Source organism: Trachemys scripta, chromosome 1, assembly GCF_013100865.1.
Source record: "Trachemys scripta elegans isolate TJP31775 chromosome 1, CAS_Tse_1.0, whole genome shotgun sequence".
NCBI lineage: Eukaryota > Metazoa > Chordata > Testudines > Emydidae > Trachemys > Trachemys scripta.
The window spans coordinates 146,181,548-146,194,384 of NC_048298.1; the positions used below are offsets into that span (position 1 = coordinate 146,181,548).

General features: G+C 44.7%; 1 protein-coding gene across 2 annotated transcripts in view; it reads left to right on the top strand.

Moving 5' to 3' along the window:
* Window positions 1–351: 351 nt before the first annotated feature.
* Window positions 352–12,837, top strand: part of IGSF11 (immunoglobulin superfamily member 11) — a 143,930-nt gene continuing 131,444 nt past the window's right edge. For both annotated transcript variants that reach the window (XR_004648086.1, XM_034788999.1), the window contains exon 1: window positions 352–594. Coding sequence is in view for 1 of the 2 variants with exons in the window: in XM_034788999.1 (XP_034644890.1) it covers window positions 495–594 (100 nt within the window). In the remaining variant the exon portion in view is untranslated. The remainder of the gene's footprint in view (window positions 595–12,837) is intronic.

A 12,837-nucleotide genomic window follows, 5' to 3' on the forward strand; every position in this document is an offset into this window, starting at 1 on the left:
GGGGGGGGGGAATGCGCCCTGCAGTTTTATTCCGCTTTTGGTGTGTGCGGTTCTCCAGTTTCTGGGGCAACAGCTCGGGGCCCCGGCCGAGCAGCAGCAGAGTCCCCGGGGGTGTGAGGCAGGCGCTCGGGCGGGGCGTAGCGGAGCCCGGGGCACCTGCGGTGCCGGGCTGGGGCAGGCGGTGCTCGGGCTGGGTGGCATCCCGGTGGCGGGTTGCTGCAGCTCGGCGAGGCCGCCAGGCTGCGCTCTCGGGCCGGTTCGGAGCCTGGCGGCGTCCCCGGGCTGCCGGGGCTCCGGAGCTCCAGAGCCTCCCGGGGAGCGGGCGGTGCAGGCGGGCGGTCCCGGGACAGCGGTTGCCGCGGGAGGAACCGGAGCTGCGGCTGCAGCAGGAGCAGCCCAGGCTGGGAGCTCCGGGCAGCTGAGCGCACCTGGGGCTGGACTTGGGGGCTTGCAGCCGGGCGCGGAGCCGCCGCTGCCCGGGGAGGGGGCGCGAGATGCCGGCTGAGCCCCTCTCCCTGCCCGGCATGACTCCGAGGGGCTCCGGCCGCTGGGGGCTGTGGGTCGGCCCCTTGGCTGCGCTCCTGTCTCTGCGAGGTGAGTGCCGCCCTGGACGGGGAGGGCGGCGGCGGGGGGGCACCGGCCCTCCGACTTCACTCCGAGCCCGGGCGGGACTTGAACTCGCAACTTTCTCGGTGCCCGGGCCGGGCGAGGGGGAAGCGATCGCCCACTAGGCGCTTGGTGCTGGGGTCGGGAGGGTGGCATCGCCGAGCAGGGAACGGGGCAGCGCGCCGGCTGGGCACCCAGGCGCTGTCCACTTCCCCACTGCAAGAGTGAGCTAAGCAAGTTGGCTGGAAGTCCCAGAGAGGGGCTGATCCACCGCCCTCCCCCCCCGGCTTCCCGAGCCCCGGACTATTGCGCCAGGGGGACTCCAGGGGAAGGGGATGCTCCTTGTCAGAGGGAGGGAGACGTTCTGATTTGTGCCCCGTAAACTGCCCAGCCTTGGCTTATTTATAGGGAATGGGAAATGTGCGATTGCTCCTGTAGTCGTTTTTAACGCAGATGGGTCGGATGGAGTTGTTCTATTGCAGCCAGGCATGGAGAGAGGAGTGTGGCCCATGTCCTCTCTCTCTGCTGTGTTCACAGGAGCGTTTTCTGCTGGGCTCTTGAACTTGCTTTAAAGTAACTGTATTTCACTTCATGCTCAATGGCCTTACCCCAGCCTAGCTCAAAGATTGCTTAAAGCTCCAGGATGAAGATCATGATTTACAACTTTGCTCCTCAGGCATAAGGCAACTTTCTACCAGTAGGGTAAAGCTTGTCTGTGAGGGAGAAAGAGCTTGCTCAGGGGGTTGGTCCAAGACTGACAGGAACACCCACACGAGACTAAGGATCATCACAGACCTCACCAGTACCTTCAGCTGCAGGTGCATTTCTCCACCCTGCCTTCTCTAATACAAACACAGAGCAGCATGTACAGTTAACAAGCCAACCCCAACCCATACCCCTACCAAAACGAAATGCTACCTACCCTGCATCCACAGTTCTCCCCTAGAGTAGGGGGTGAGAAGGCTCAAACTGCACACAGGATGTTAGTCACATCATGGAATGCGCCACTGGAAAGTGCTCAGATACTAAGGTGATGGGAACATTATAAGAATCTGTCAATAATGGAATTTTCACACTCATCCCTTGATCAGTTAGTTATGCCCTCTTTTTAGCAGCAGGCAGACTGGAGAGCCTGAATTGTCTCTCCTATGCAATGGTCCTTTCCCTCTCCATAGTTTAGGATCTCTTAAGGTATAGTTCCTCTAAGATATGGGGTACAGTTTTCAAACGTGCTGAAGTGACTTAGATCCCAGAGTCCAATTTTCAAAAGTGATTTAGGCACCTAAATTAGGTTGTTTTGAGCATTTTTTTCCTGTCAGCTTAAAAAAAGAGAGCTTGTATTTCCTTACCCATTTTACTAACAACATTTTAGATGAAATAGGACAGGGATAGTCAATAGGCAGACTGCAGGATAAATCTGGACCATCAGATGCTTTTGAACGGACTCTGAAATCTTTTTATTATTATCATTATCATTATTTTTGTATTTTCTCTGGAGTCTGGAAATTGACTACACTTTGATGAAGGAATTTGGACCTTGACAAAAAATAATTGATTACCCCTGAAATAGGAAGCACTATTCATGCTGTTTGTTTTCTTTTTGAAATTTTCTTCGCTTGGATAATGATGAAAGTGAAAACAACTTCACTGATTAGTTTCTCAATGCTGCAGTGTTTGGGTTACAAACAATAAAATGGTATGATTGTTTAAACAGAAGCTTTCACCCCTCACCCCCAAATTACCAGGGAGGGGGAATAATGAAAACATTTCTATTGATGTGAGATTTTTGAATAAGTTTATTACAAACTCCAATTTTGGGGACAAATTTTAGTTGCACTTCATTATCTCTTTACATGGTAAAGGATCTAACCGATATTTATTCTGGGGCTTTCATTTTATTGTACAATGTTGATAGATACTACTTGGCAGATTACAAATTTACCTTTAAATAAAAGATTTTATTTACAGAACAGTAATTGTTTTCCTGCACCTTCCTCTTTAATTTTTAAAGATGCATCAGTGATCCTCCATTCTCTCAAGTTGGTGGTTTATTTTTGCCTTTGGAAGATGCTTTGAAATGGGTAGTAGTTGTAAGCAACAGTGGTGTAGTAACCTGCATGTTACATAGAAGGAAGAGGTACATCCTTTTTTGGGGGGGGGGGTCCTTTATAGAAGAATAATCTGGTGAAGGTGTAAGTGTCAGGCATATAGCATTACTTATGTTGAATTAAACCCCAATGATTACCATGGTTGTTTTTAAGCCAAATAATGTTTGAAGGAGACCCACAGTGGGTCTCACTTTGGGGTACAACATTGAGATAGGAAGTGTGGTCTTTCTATCAGATGTGTGTTTGGTTTGATGGGTTGCGGGTGAGAAGGCAAGGAGATTGGACCACATTCAAAGCACAGTTGCCAACTTTCATGCTGTAAATTAGCACCCCGATTTTCACAATAAGACAAAAATCAAGCAAATCCCATTTCAAAACAAGGCCCAAACAAGCCAATCCCTAAGAACTCCAACACTCTATGTGACTAGATCCGCCTGGCGTGCAGTCTGGGACTGTGGTGGGCCTGCTGTGCACCCCTGACTCTCTCCCCCACCCTTGTCCCTGTTTGCCAGGAGCCAAGAAAAAAAAAAAAAAAAAAGCAACAAGCTACAAGCCAAACAAGCTACAAGCCAAAAACTAGCCAACAAGCAACTCACAAGCCAATTAAGCCAAAAACAAGCCCAATTTCTGTGCTTTTTTCACGGGTTTGGCATGTCTGATTCAAGGTGATATTTGGACTGAGGAAGGAACCTCCAGGGGTCTCCTTGCACCCAGTCACTTTACATCTATGACATGGTATGGTCAAACTTTTTAGGGAATCGCCTGATGAGAATCTGGTGTCATAGCCCATTTTATTGATGTTGTTTTGTGGAATAGTGGTGATTCTGTTTCATAGGAGCTAGTGTGCAGCTTTATTTAGGCTTATAATACCCATACTGCATGCTCCTCAGGGCAGGGACAGTGTCTTTAGTTTCCCTGTAAAGCATTAAGGGGGATTTATACAAATGTTAATGGACATTCAGCCCCCCTAGTGGAATATATGGAAAGTAGGGAGGGAATTCTGTTTAAAGCTTAAACAAAACCTATGCTTGCAAAGCAATCCCGCTATGTTGCCAGTAATAGCTTATTGCAAATTTTCAAATGTGTTAGAAATCACACATTGGGAACAGCTAAATTGAAGATTCATTTTTAACGAAATGAGGTTTCTATCATGTGATGTCGTCGCAACAGGTGATCGTGTTAACTGTGCACGTGCAGTGGGGGCTCTCGACCGAGGGACTGACAGCACTGCATAGAGTCTGTCAGAGTCCCAGCAACTGCTCTGCAGCACCTCACACAGTACTACACCATTCATCTTGATCTGCAGCACCTTGTGCTCTTTTAGTCCAGTCTTGGACTCCTTTTACGCAGCTCTGGTAGCGCACTTCAGCCCTACCATATAGCACCTGCTTCTATTGCAGGCCTGCTCCCTCTTACTCCCAGCTCTGCTACAGCTCTTGAGTTGTGGTCCGAGGACAGTGCCCCTTGCTCGTCCATCCTTGTGTATCATCTGAACAGGCTGCTGCTTGTGTCGAACTGCATGGCTTCCTGATTGTGTAGATACATTATTTCACTTGCGACCTGACCTGTTCTCTAGAGGTAAACACAAATGCATTAACACACTCTTGGTCTTCTCCAGTGGGCTTCCTCCCCTCTTTTGGAAAATGGGCATAATTGACTTTTCATCTCTTTTCTTTCAGTACTTTTCAAACAGTTTTTCATTTATAGGATGTCTTTGTGGGATCTCAAAGCACCTCAAGACCAACTATATTTAGTTTTTCTGTAACAGTTTGAATATTCCAAGTGTTGCATAAACAGCTTAAGAAACTTGCAAATTATTTCTCCTCTCCCTCCTAAGACGTGAGTGAGTAGCAGTATGCCAAAATTACAGATGGCAATATTGAGGCAAAAGGGGTTTAAGGTCTTGCTCAAGCTCAGTGGCAGAGCCATGAATAGAGGCAAATAGTGCTGGCTCCTTGGTCCGAGTTCTATCCACTAGAGAATGTTAAATGCATGTGGCAATATTTCTAATGGTATTCTTAACCACTAAATTGTGGTGACTCATCTATATTTAGCAGGATGCTACTATCATTGTGCTTTTTTAAAAAAAAAAGTAAAGTGCTTTTAACACAACGTATTTCAAGGAGAAATGCAGACACTGAGACTCTATTCTTTGTAGTTTTCTTCTTGTTGAGCAATAATTCTGCTTTCCTTTTATAACAGTCCAGAGTGAAATTTAGCTTCTGGATGTTAACAGACAGAGGTGTAATGAAGAAAATTCCCTTCTTGTAAATCCTAGTTAGTATTAACATGGCAATTTACAAATATTATCCAATGAGGACGCCCGACACTTTTCTTTGATAAGGGAGGGCACAATCATTAACCCATGTGACGTTGCAGTCTATATGGTTTTACATTATATTCACTCATTGGCATATTTTTATATCTGGAATATGCTTTATGCAAAAGGTCTCTTGTAAGGTATCATTACAAAGCTTATAATCTACTGAGTGTGATTATCCTATTTGTATAAATGTATCACTCTTGTATGTGAAACTAGAAATATGAAATATAACTCTGAGGGCCTATTGTAATTATGCAAAGTGTGAGCCATTAATGGTGGTTTGGAATCTTGATGACTCCCATTAACCAGGACAATTGACTGCAGATGGCTGTGTTTTACCTGTAAGTCTTCCTGTATACGTTTGTGCTGGCAAGTGGGCAATGAAGTCTTGCAGTGACATGTGATCATGCCATCTGAACTGGAATCCATCTTTAACCTGGTGTCTTTCCATTGAGAAGGAGAGGGTGGGAACCCAGAGAGGGACAAAGGATTCCAGCCTTATGCAAAAGATATATAAAGGGGAGGAACAGAACAAAGTGGAGGAGCCATCATGAAGAATCCCCTAGTTACCACCTGAGCTGGAACAAGAGCTGTACCAGGGGAAAGAATTGTGCCCAGGCCTGGAAGGTGTCCAGTTTGAGGAAAAAACTTACTGAAGCATCTCTAAGGGTGAGATGATCTGTATTCAGTTTGATTAGACATAGATTTGCGTGTTTTTTATTTTATTTTGCTTGGTGACTTACTTTGTTCTGTCTGTTACTACTTGGAACCACTTAAATCCTACTTTCTGTATTTAATAAAATCACTTTTTACTTATTAATTGACCCAGAGTATGTATTAATACCTGGGGGAGCAAACGGCCGTGCATATCTCTCTATCAGTGTTACAGAGGGTGAACAATTTATGAGTTTACCCTGCATAAGCTTTATAAAAGGTAAAACAGATTTATTTGGGTTTAGACTCCATTGGGAGTTGGGCATCAGAGTGTTAAAGACAGGAACACTTCTGTGAGCTGCTTTCAGGTAAACCTGCAGCTTTGGGGCAAATAATTCAGACCCTGGTCTGTGTTGGAGCAGTCGGGTGTGTCTGGCTCGGCAAGACAGGGTGCTGGAGTCCTGAGCTGGCAGGAAAAGTAGGAGGAGAGGTAGTCTTGGCACATCGGGTGGCAGCTCCCAAGGGGGTTTCTGTGATCCAACCTGTCACAATCCATTTTACAGATGGGGAAACTGATGCACAGAGCAGGGAAGTGACTTGCTGAGCATCATATAGGGCCTCCTCCAAGCTCTGCTTCTTAGAACTCAGGAGTACCTGATTCCCAGTCAAGTGTTAATAAAGTAGTAATAATATAATAATACCCTGCTCTTCATCAGTGGATCTCAAAGCACTTTACAAAGGGGGTCAGTATCATTATCCCCATTTTACAGATGGGGAAACTGGGGTAGAGAGGGGTGAAGTGATTGTCCGAGGTCACCCAGCAGGCCAGTGGCAGAACTGGACATAGGCCCAAGGTCTCCTGAGTATCTGTTCAGTGTTTTATCCACTGGGCCATATTGCCTTCAGACCACTTCTCCCTTATGGAAGTTTCATGCTCCTAAAGACCATGATAAGAATTTACCATTATTAGTTATGTACAGCGAACTGTCGTCTCTACATAACTGATTTATCTGCTTGGTTTTGGTGGTCACTGTTATGTCCATTCCGGCTCCAGAGTTTACTTAAGTTATTTCTTTTGACTTTTTTTTTTTTTTTTTTGAAGGAAGGTGTAGTTTAAAAATACCCCAAGAAACCTGCCCTCCCTTCATGGCTGGTGATATTTGGAAGCGGTTATCTTGCTTTTTTTTAAGTATTGATTGGTCCAGCATTCCTCATCCTCCTTCCCTTCCTCTATTCAGATTCAGGCATGCAAACACTTCTTACACACATGCCATGTTGCGTGTCCTTCATTATTCATATCTATGTAGATCCCAGCTCCTCACAAAACAAGTGGATGGTGTAGCCTGAAGTCTCTTAATTTTGCATTTAAACCTCCCCACTCACTGAAGGATACAAAGTAGTATCATGTTTTTTTGTTTTTGTTTTTTGTCTTCTTGAGACAATAATGACAAGAGTGTGAGTTGGATTCTACATCTTCTTTTGCATCATCAACGGAAAGTTGATGTCTATATTCTGGTCAGTTACATCCATGCACTGGTTTTCTTCAAAACACAAGAGCTAGAAGTGTAACTTTAAAGAGATGAAAGGGTGCATTTGGAGGCACAATTCTGCAGCAGTGAGCGTAAGAACTGCCATACAAGATCAGAGCAGTGGTCCACAAAGACTAGTCTCCTGTCTCTGACAGTGGCCAATACCAGTCGCTTCAAGGGAAGGTGCAAGAAACCTCAGGCTACGTCCTCACTACGGGGGGGAGGGTCAATTTAAGATACGCAAATAGCGTAGCTGAATTCGACGTATTGGAGCCGACTTATCCCACTGCGAGGACGGCGGCAAATCGACCTCCGCGGCTCCCCCGTTGACGGCGCTTACTCCTACCTCCGCTGGTGGAGTACAAGCGTCGATTCGGGGACTGATTATAATTTGATCCCCAAGAGATCGATTTCTACCCACCAATTCAGGCGGGTAGTGTAGACGTAGCCTCACAGTGGGCAGTTTAGTTAATAACGTGCATTAAGTCAAGAGGTTCCCTGGTGCTGTCTTATTGCTGAGGGCAGCCCAGTCACTGGGCTGTGAATGTAAACACTCCACGTGTAGCTCCTAAAATTTTCTTCTGCCTTGTCAAGGCCACATCATTTTCCTTCAACCCTGTGTTACTTTAAGAAGGGCTCCCGAGTCAAGCAGGCAAGCCACATTTTGAAGTTCTCATGTCTCAAAATAAAGTAAATTATATATTCCTTTTAACAGCAGAAAGGGACCAAGGAGTCCAAAATCCGTTCTTCCCTCAGGGAAGCCATTTCCATCCAGAAAACAACAAGCACAAAAGTCCCTCTTGTTCAAAAGCAAGATTCAGTTACAGCAACTGAAAACAAACTTGCAGACTCTCCAATTATCTCGACTGTTGGAGTAAAATACCTTCCTTTCACTCATACACCCCTCCCACATCAGAGGGCTGGCATGCCGTATCAGAATGGCACAAGGGAGATTTCTTCCTGACCCCCATTAGTTAGAGGTTGACTTATTAGGCTCTCCAGCAGGAAGATTTATTGTGTGTATAATATTCTACCTAACATAACTGTTGTTCTCATTATCCTTATAAATGTGTAATCCATTGTGAATCCTGCTAAGCTCTTGGCCTTAGTGATAACATGTGGTAATAAGTTCCAGAGGTTCATTATGTGCTGTGCATTAGTTTTTCTTTTTTTTTTGTTTGTGTTTTTTTTTAAGTGTTTCATTGAACAGCCCCTTGTCCTTCTGTTATGAGAGTAAATAGAAGCACCTCACCGTTTGTATTCTCTGTACCCCTCAGTATCTTCTCTATCTCCCCTCTAAATTGAATCATCCCAACCTTAACGACATAAGGAAGTTTCTCCTGACCTATATACATTTTTGTTGCCCGTTTTTGAAACTCTTCGGTTTTCGCTATATTTTTTAGGTAAAGCAGCCAGAAGTAAATGCAGTATTCTTGTTGAGAGTATGCGATCAATTTTCATAATCGAATATACTGAAAATAGAAATGCCATCTCATTATTTAGACATCCTAACATTTTGTTTGACTGCTGCTGTGCATTGAACAAATGTTTACCCTGAGCTGTCCACGATGATACCAAGCTAATTTCCCCAAGGGATTACAGTTAAATTAGAACCTACTAATATGTACGAGTAGTTCAAATGATTCCTTTAAGTTTGTATTACCTTCCATTTGCTAACATTGAATTTCATCCTCCATGACCATGCTACTTGTTTGCCTAGCTTTCTTAGACCCCTCTGAAGTTCCTCACAGCCTTCTTTTGTCTCAACTCACCTAAATCATTTTATCGCTGGCAAATTTTGCCACCTCACTGTTCATCCCCCTTTCCCAGGTCATTCATGAACATATTGAATTACACCAGTCCTGGTATGGGGCCTCGCGGCACCCCTGTGATGATCATTTACATTACTGAACAGTGACTGTCAGCCCTACTTTGGTTTTTGTCTCTTTAGTACATTTCTAATACGTGCAAAACATTACCTTTCACCTCATTGCTGAGGGACTTGGTCTCCTTTATCCCTATTTTGTTGACATCTTCAAAGAATTCTAGGAGATGTATGGTTTCCCTTTACAGACACTGTGCTGGCTTGTCCCTATCATGTTCATCTGGGTGCTTTATAATTCTAACTTTAGCTATCATCTCAGCTTGATACTAAAATAAGGCCCATGGGGCTGTAACTCCTGGAATAACCCTAGAACCTTCTTTAAAGATAGGTACACCATTTACTATCTTCCTGTAGCAGCTGACTTGAGCAATAGATTGCATAAGTTTCTTCAGCCCTTTGGGATCAGACTGTCCAGTCCGGATGACTTGTTGCTCATCAGTTTAGCAGTTTGTTCCATCACCTCCTCTTCTCACATCTCGGTCTTTGACACTGTCTCATCGTATTTTCTGAAAAGAGCAGTTAGGAATCTCCCCAGAATCCTGTGTAATAAAGACCAAGGCAAATAAATGATTTAGCTTCTCTGCAATGTCCTTACCCTCCTTAATTGTTCCTTTTACTACCTGATAGTCTATCAGATCCCTTGTTCATAATGAAGGCTTCCTGCTTCTGATATACTTAAAGGATCATTGTTTTCAGTTTTGCTCTCTGTTCTGCTAATTAGCATCTTCTAAAGGATACCTCACTGGCTCAAATAACTTCTTGTACCTTACCATTTAATTGCACAGTGTATTTGCTTGCCTTTCTACACTGTTTTTGTTTAGGGGCATATGTACCTTCTGTGACTGTGTTATGGTTGCTTAAGTAGCCTCTATGCCGAGGGTAATGATGTTAATTTCTCTACTTTGAAGTTGGGTTCTTTTGGATCAGCTTCCTCATTGCTTTTAAAATATCCGTTTTTAAAGGGGCCATGAGGTACCTGTGTAACTTAGTAATAAGTCAACAGTAGCCTCTATTCTTGTGTGCCCTAGAACTAGTTGTTCCAAGAAGCATTGCTTAAGATGTTGAGAGAATGTTTCTCTAACCCTTGTCCCGTTGTGATATTGAACCGGTTAACATGTAGATAGCTGAAGTCACCCACTATTGCTCTTTTGTTAGGCTTTGTTGCTTTTTTTGATCTCTCAACACTATATGCTCCATATCCTTTTCCTGATCAGGGGGTCACTAATAGGACCTTATTCGTATACTTACAGTTTTGGTGGTTTGGGCTTTGTACCCATAAAACTTCTACTCTGTATTCCTCTGCTCTCAGGAATTTCAGCTCACTAGAGTCTATAGAATCTCTCAAGTATAATGCTACTGCATCCACCTCTACACCTCAGTCTGTCCTTCCTGTAGTATTTGTAGCCAGTGTTCCACTGATCGAGCATGTAAGGGTGTAATCAGGAAGGCCAAAGCACAATTGGAATTGCAACTAGCAAGAGATGTGAAGGGTAACAAGAAGAGTTTCTACAGGTATGTTAGCAACAAGAAGAAGGTCAGGGAAAGTGTGGGCCCCTTACTGAATGGGGGAGGCAACCTAGTGATAGATGTTGTGGAAAAAGGTGAAGTACTCAATGTTTGTGGTGGGTTTTTTTTTTTTTTTTGCCTCGGTCTTCACAAACAAGGTCAGCTCCCAGACTGCTGCAATGGGCAGCACAGTATGGGGAGGAGGTGAGCAACCCTCAGTGGCGAAAGAACAGGTTATGGACTATTTAGAAAAGGTGGACAAGCACAAGTCCACGGGGCTGGATGCAATGCATCCAAGGGTGCTGTGGGAGTTGGCTGATCTGATTGCAGAGCCATTGGTCATTATCTTTGAAAACTCATGGTGATTAGGGGAGGTCCCGGACGATTGGAAAAAGGCAAATATAGTGCCATCTTTAAAAAAGGGAAGAAGGAGAATCCGGGGAACTACAGACTTGTCAGCCTGACCTCTGTCCCTGGAAAAATCCTGTAGCAGGTCCTCAAGGAATCCATTTTGAAGCACTTGGAGGAGAAGAAGGTGATCAGGAACAGTGAACATAGATTCACCAAGGGCAAGTCATGCCTGACCAACCTGATTGCCTTCTATGATGAGATAACTGGCTCTGTGGACATGGGGAAAGCGGTGGACATGATATACCTTGACTTTAGCAAAGCTTTTGATTGTCTCCCACAGTGTTCTTGCCAGCAAGTTAAAGTATGGATTGGATGAATGGACTATAAGGTGGATAGAAAGCTGGCTAGGTCGTAGGGCTTAACGGGTAGTGATCAATGGCTCAATGTCTAGTTGGCAGCCGGTATCAAGCGGAGTGCCCTAAAGGTCGGTCCTGGGGCCGGTTTTGTTCAACATCTTCATTAATGATCTGGATGATGGGATGGATTGCACCCTCAGCAAGTACGCAGATGACACTAAGCTGGGGGGAGAGGTAGATACACTGGAGGGTAGGGATAAGGTCCAGGGAGACCTAGACAAATTGGAGGATTGGGCCAAAAGAAATCTGAGGTTCAACAAGGACAAGTACAGAAGCATTCTATGCACTGCTACAGGCTGAGGACCGATTGACTAAGCAGCAGTTCTGCAGAAAAGGACCTGGGGATTACAGTGAATAAGAAGCTGGATATAAGTCAGCAGTGTGCTCCTGTTGCCAAGAAGGCTAACGGCATATTGGGCTGCATTAGTAGAAGCATTGCCAGCAGATCAAGGGAAGTGATGATTACCCTCTATGCAGCACTGGTGAGGCGACATCTGGAGTATTGCTTCCAGTTTTGGGGGCCCCACTACAGAAAGGTTGTAGACAAATTGGACAGAGTCCAGCAGAGGGCAACAAAAATGATTAGGGGACTGGGGCACATGACTTATGAGGAGAGGCTGAGGGAATTGGGTTTATTTAGTCTGCAGCAGAGAAGAGTGAGGGGGGATTTGATAGCAGCCTTCAACTACCTGAAGGGGGGTTCCAAAGAGGATGGAGCTACGCTGTTCTCAGTGGTGGCAGATGACAGAACAAGAAGCAATGGTCTCAAGTTGCAGTGGGGGAGGTCTAGGCTGGATACACTATTTCACTAGGAGGGTCGTGAAGCACTGGAATGGGTTACCTAGGGAGGTGGTGGAATCTCCACCCTTAGAGACTTTTAAGGCCTGGCTTGACAAAGCTCTGGCTGGGATGATTTATTTGGGGTTGGTCCTGCTTTGAGCAGGGGGTTGGACTAGATGACCTCCTGAGGTCTCTTCCAACCCTAATCTTCTATGATTTATTGTTTGTTTTTTATTATTATTTTTGTCATCGCACCACCTCTGTAATATCTATTAAGTCAAAGTTCTCTTCAGCTAGCAGGCATTCTAATTCACCCAGTTTTGGTTTTGAGTTTCTTGCATTGGTATATTAGATTAGTATGGCTATTATTTTAATAAGCCGTGTGCCTGTTTAGATTTAACATATCACTTATTACTTCTTACAGAATTTAACTCTGCTGTTGAGCTGTTTGTCGGTTAATCCTACACTGGAAACAGCGGTCGTTCTGTATTACTGGCATCCCTAGACGATGTTTTAGTCAGAGTTGAATGCCCCTCCACACCTGTCAGCTTTCCAGAGATGGCTGTGTTCTGTAGCAAATTCAGCAGCCACAGGACCCAAAATTGTGTGAAGCCCTGGTCATATGCACCCTCATGCTCTGTGACTAACTTATTTATTTAGCTGTACAATACTCTGCTCT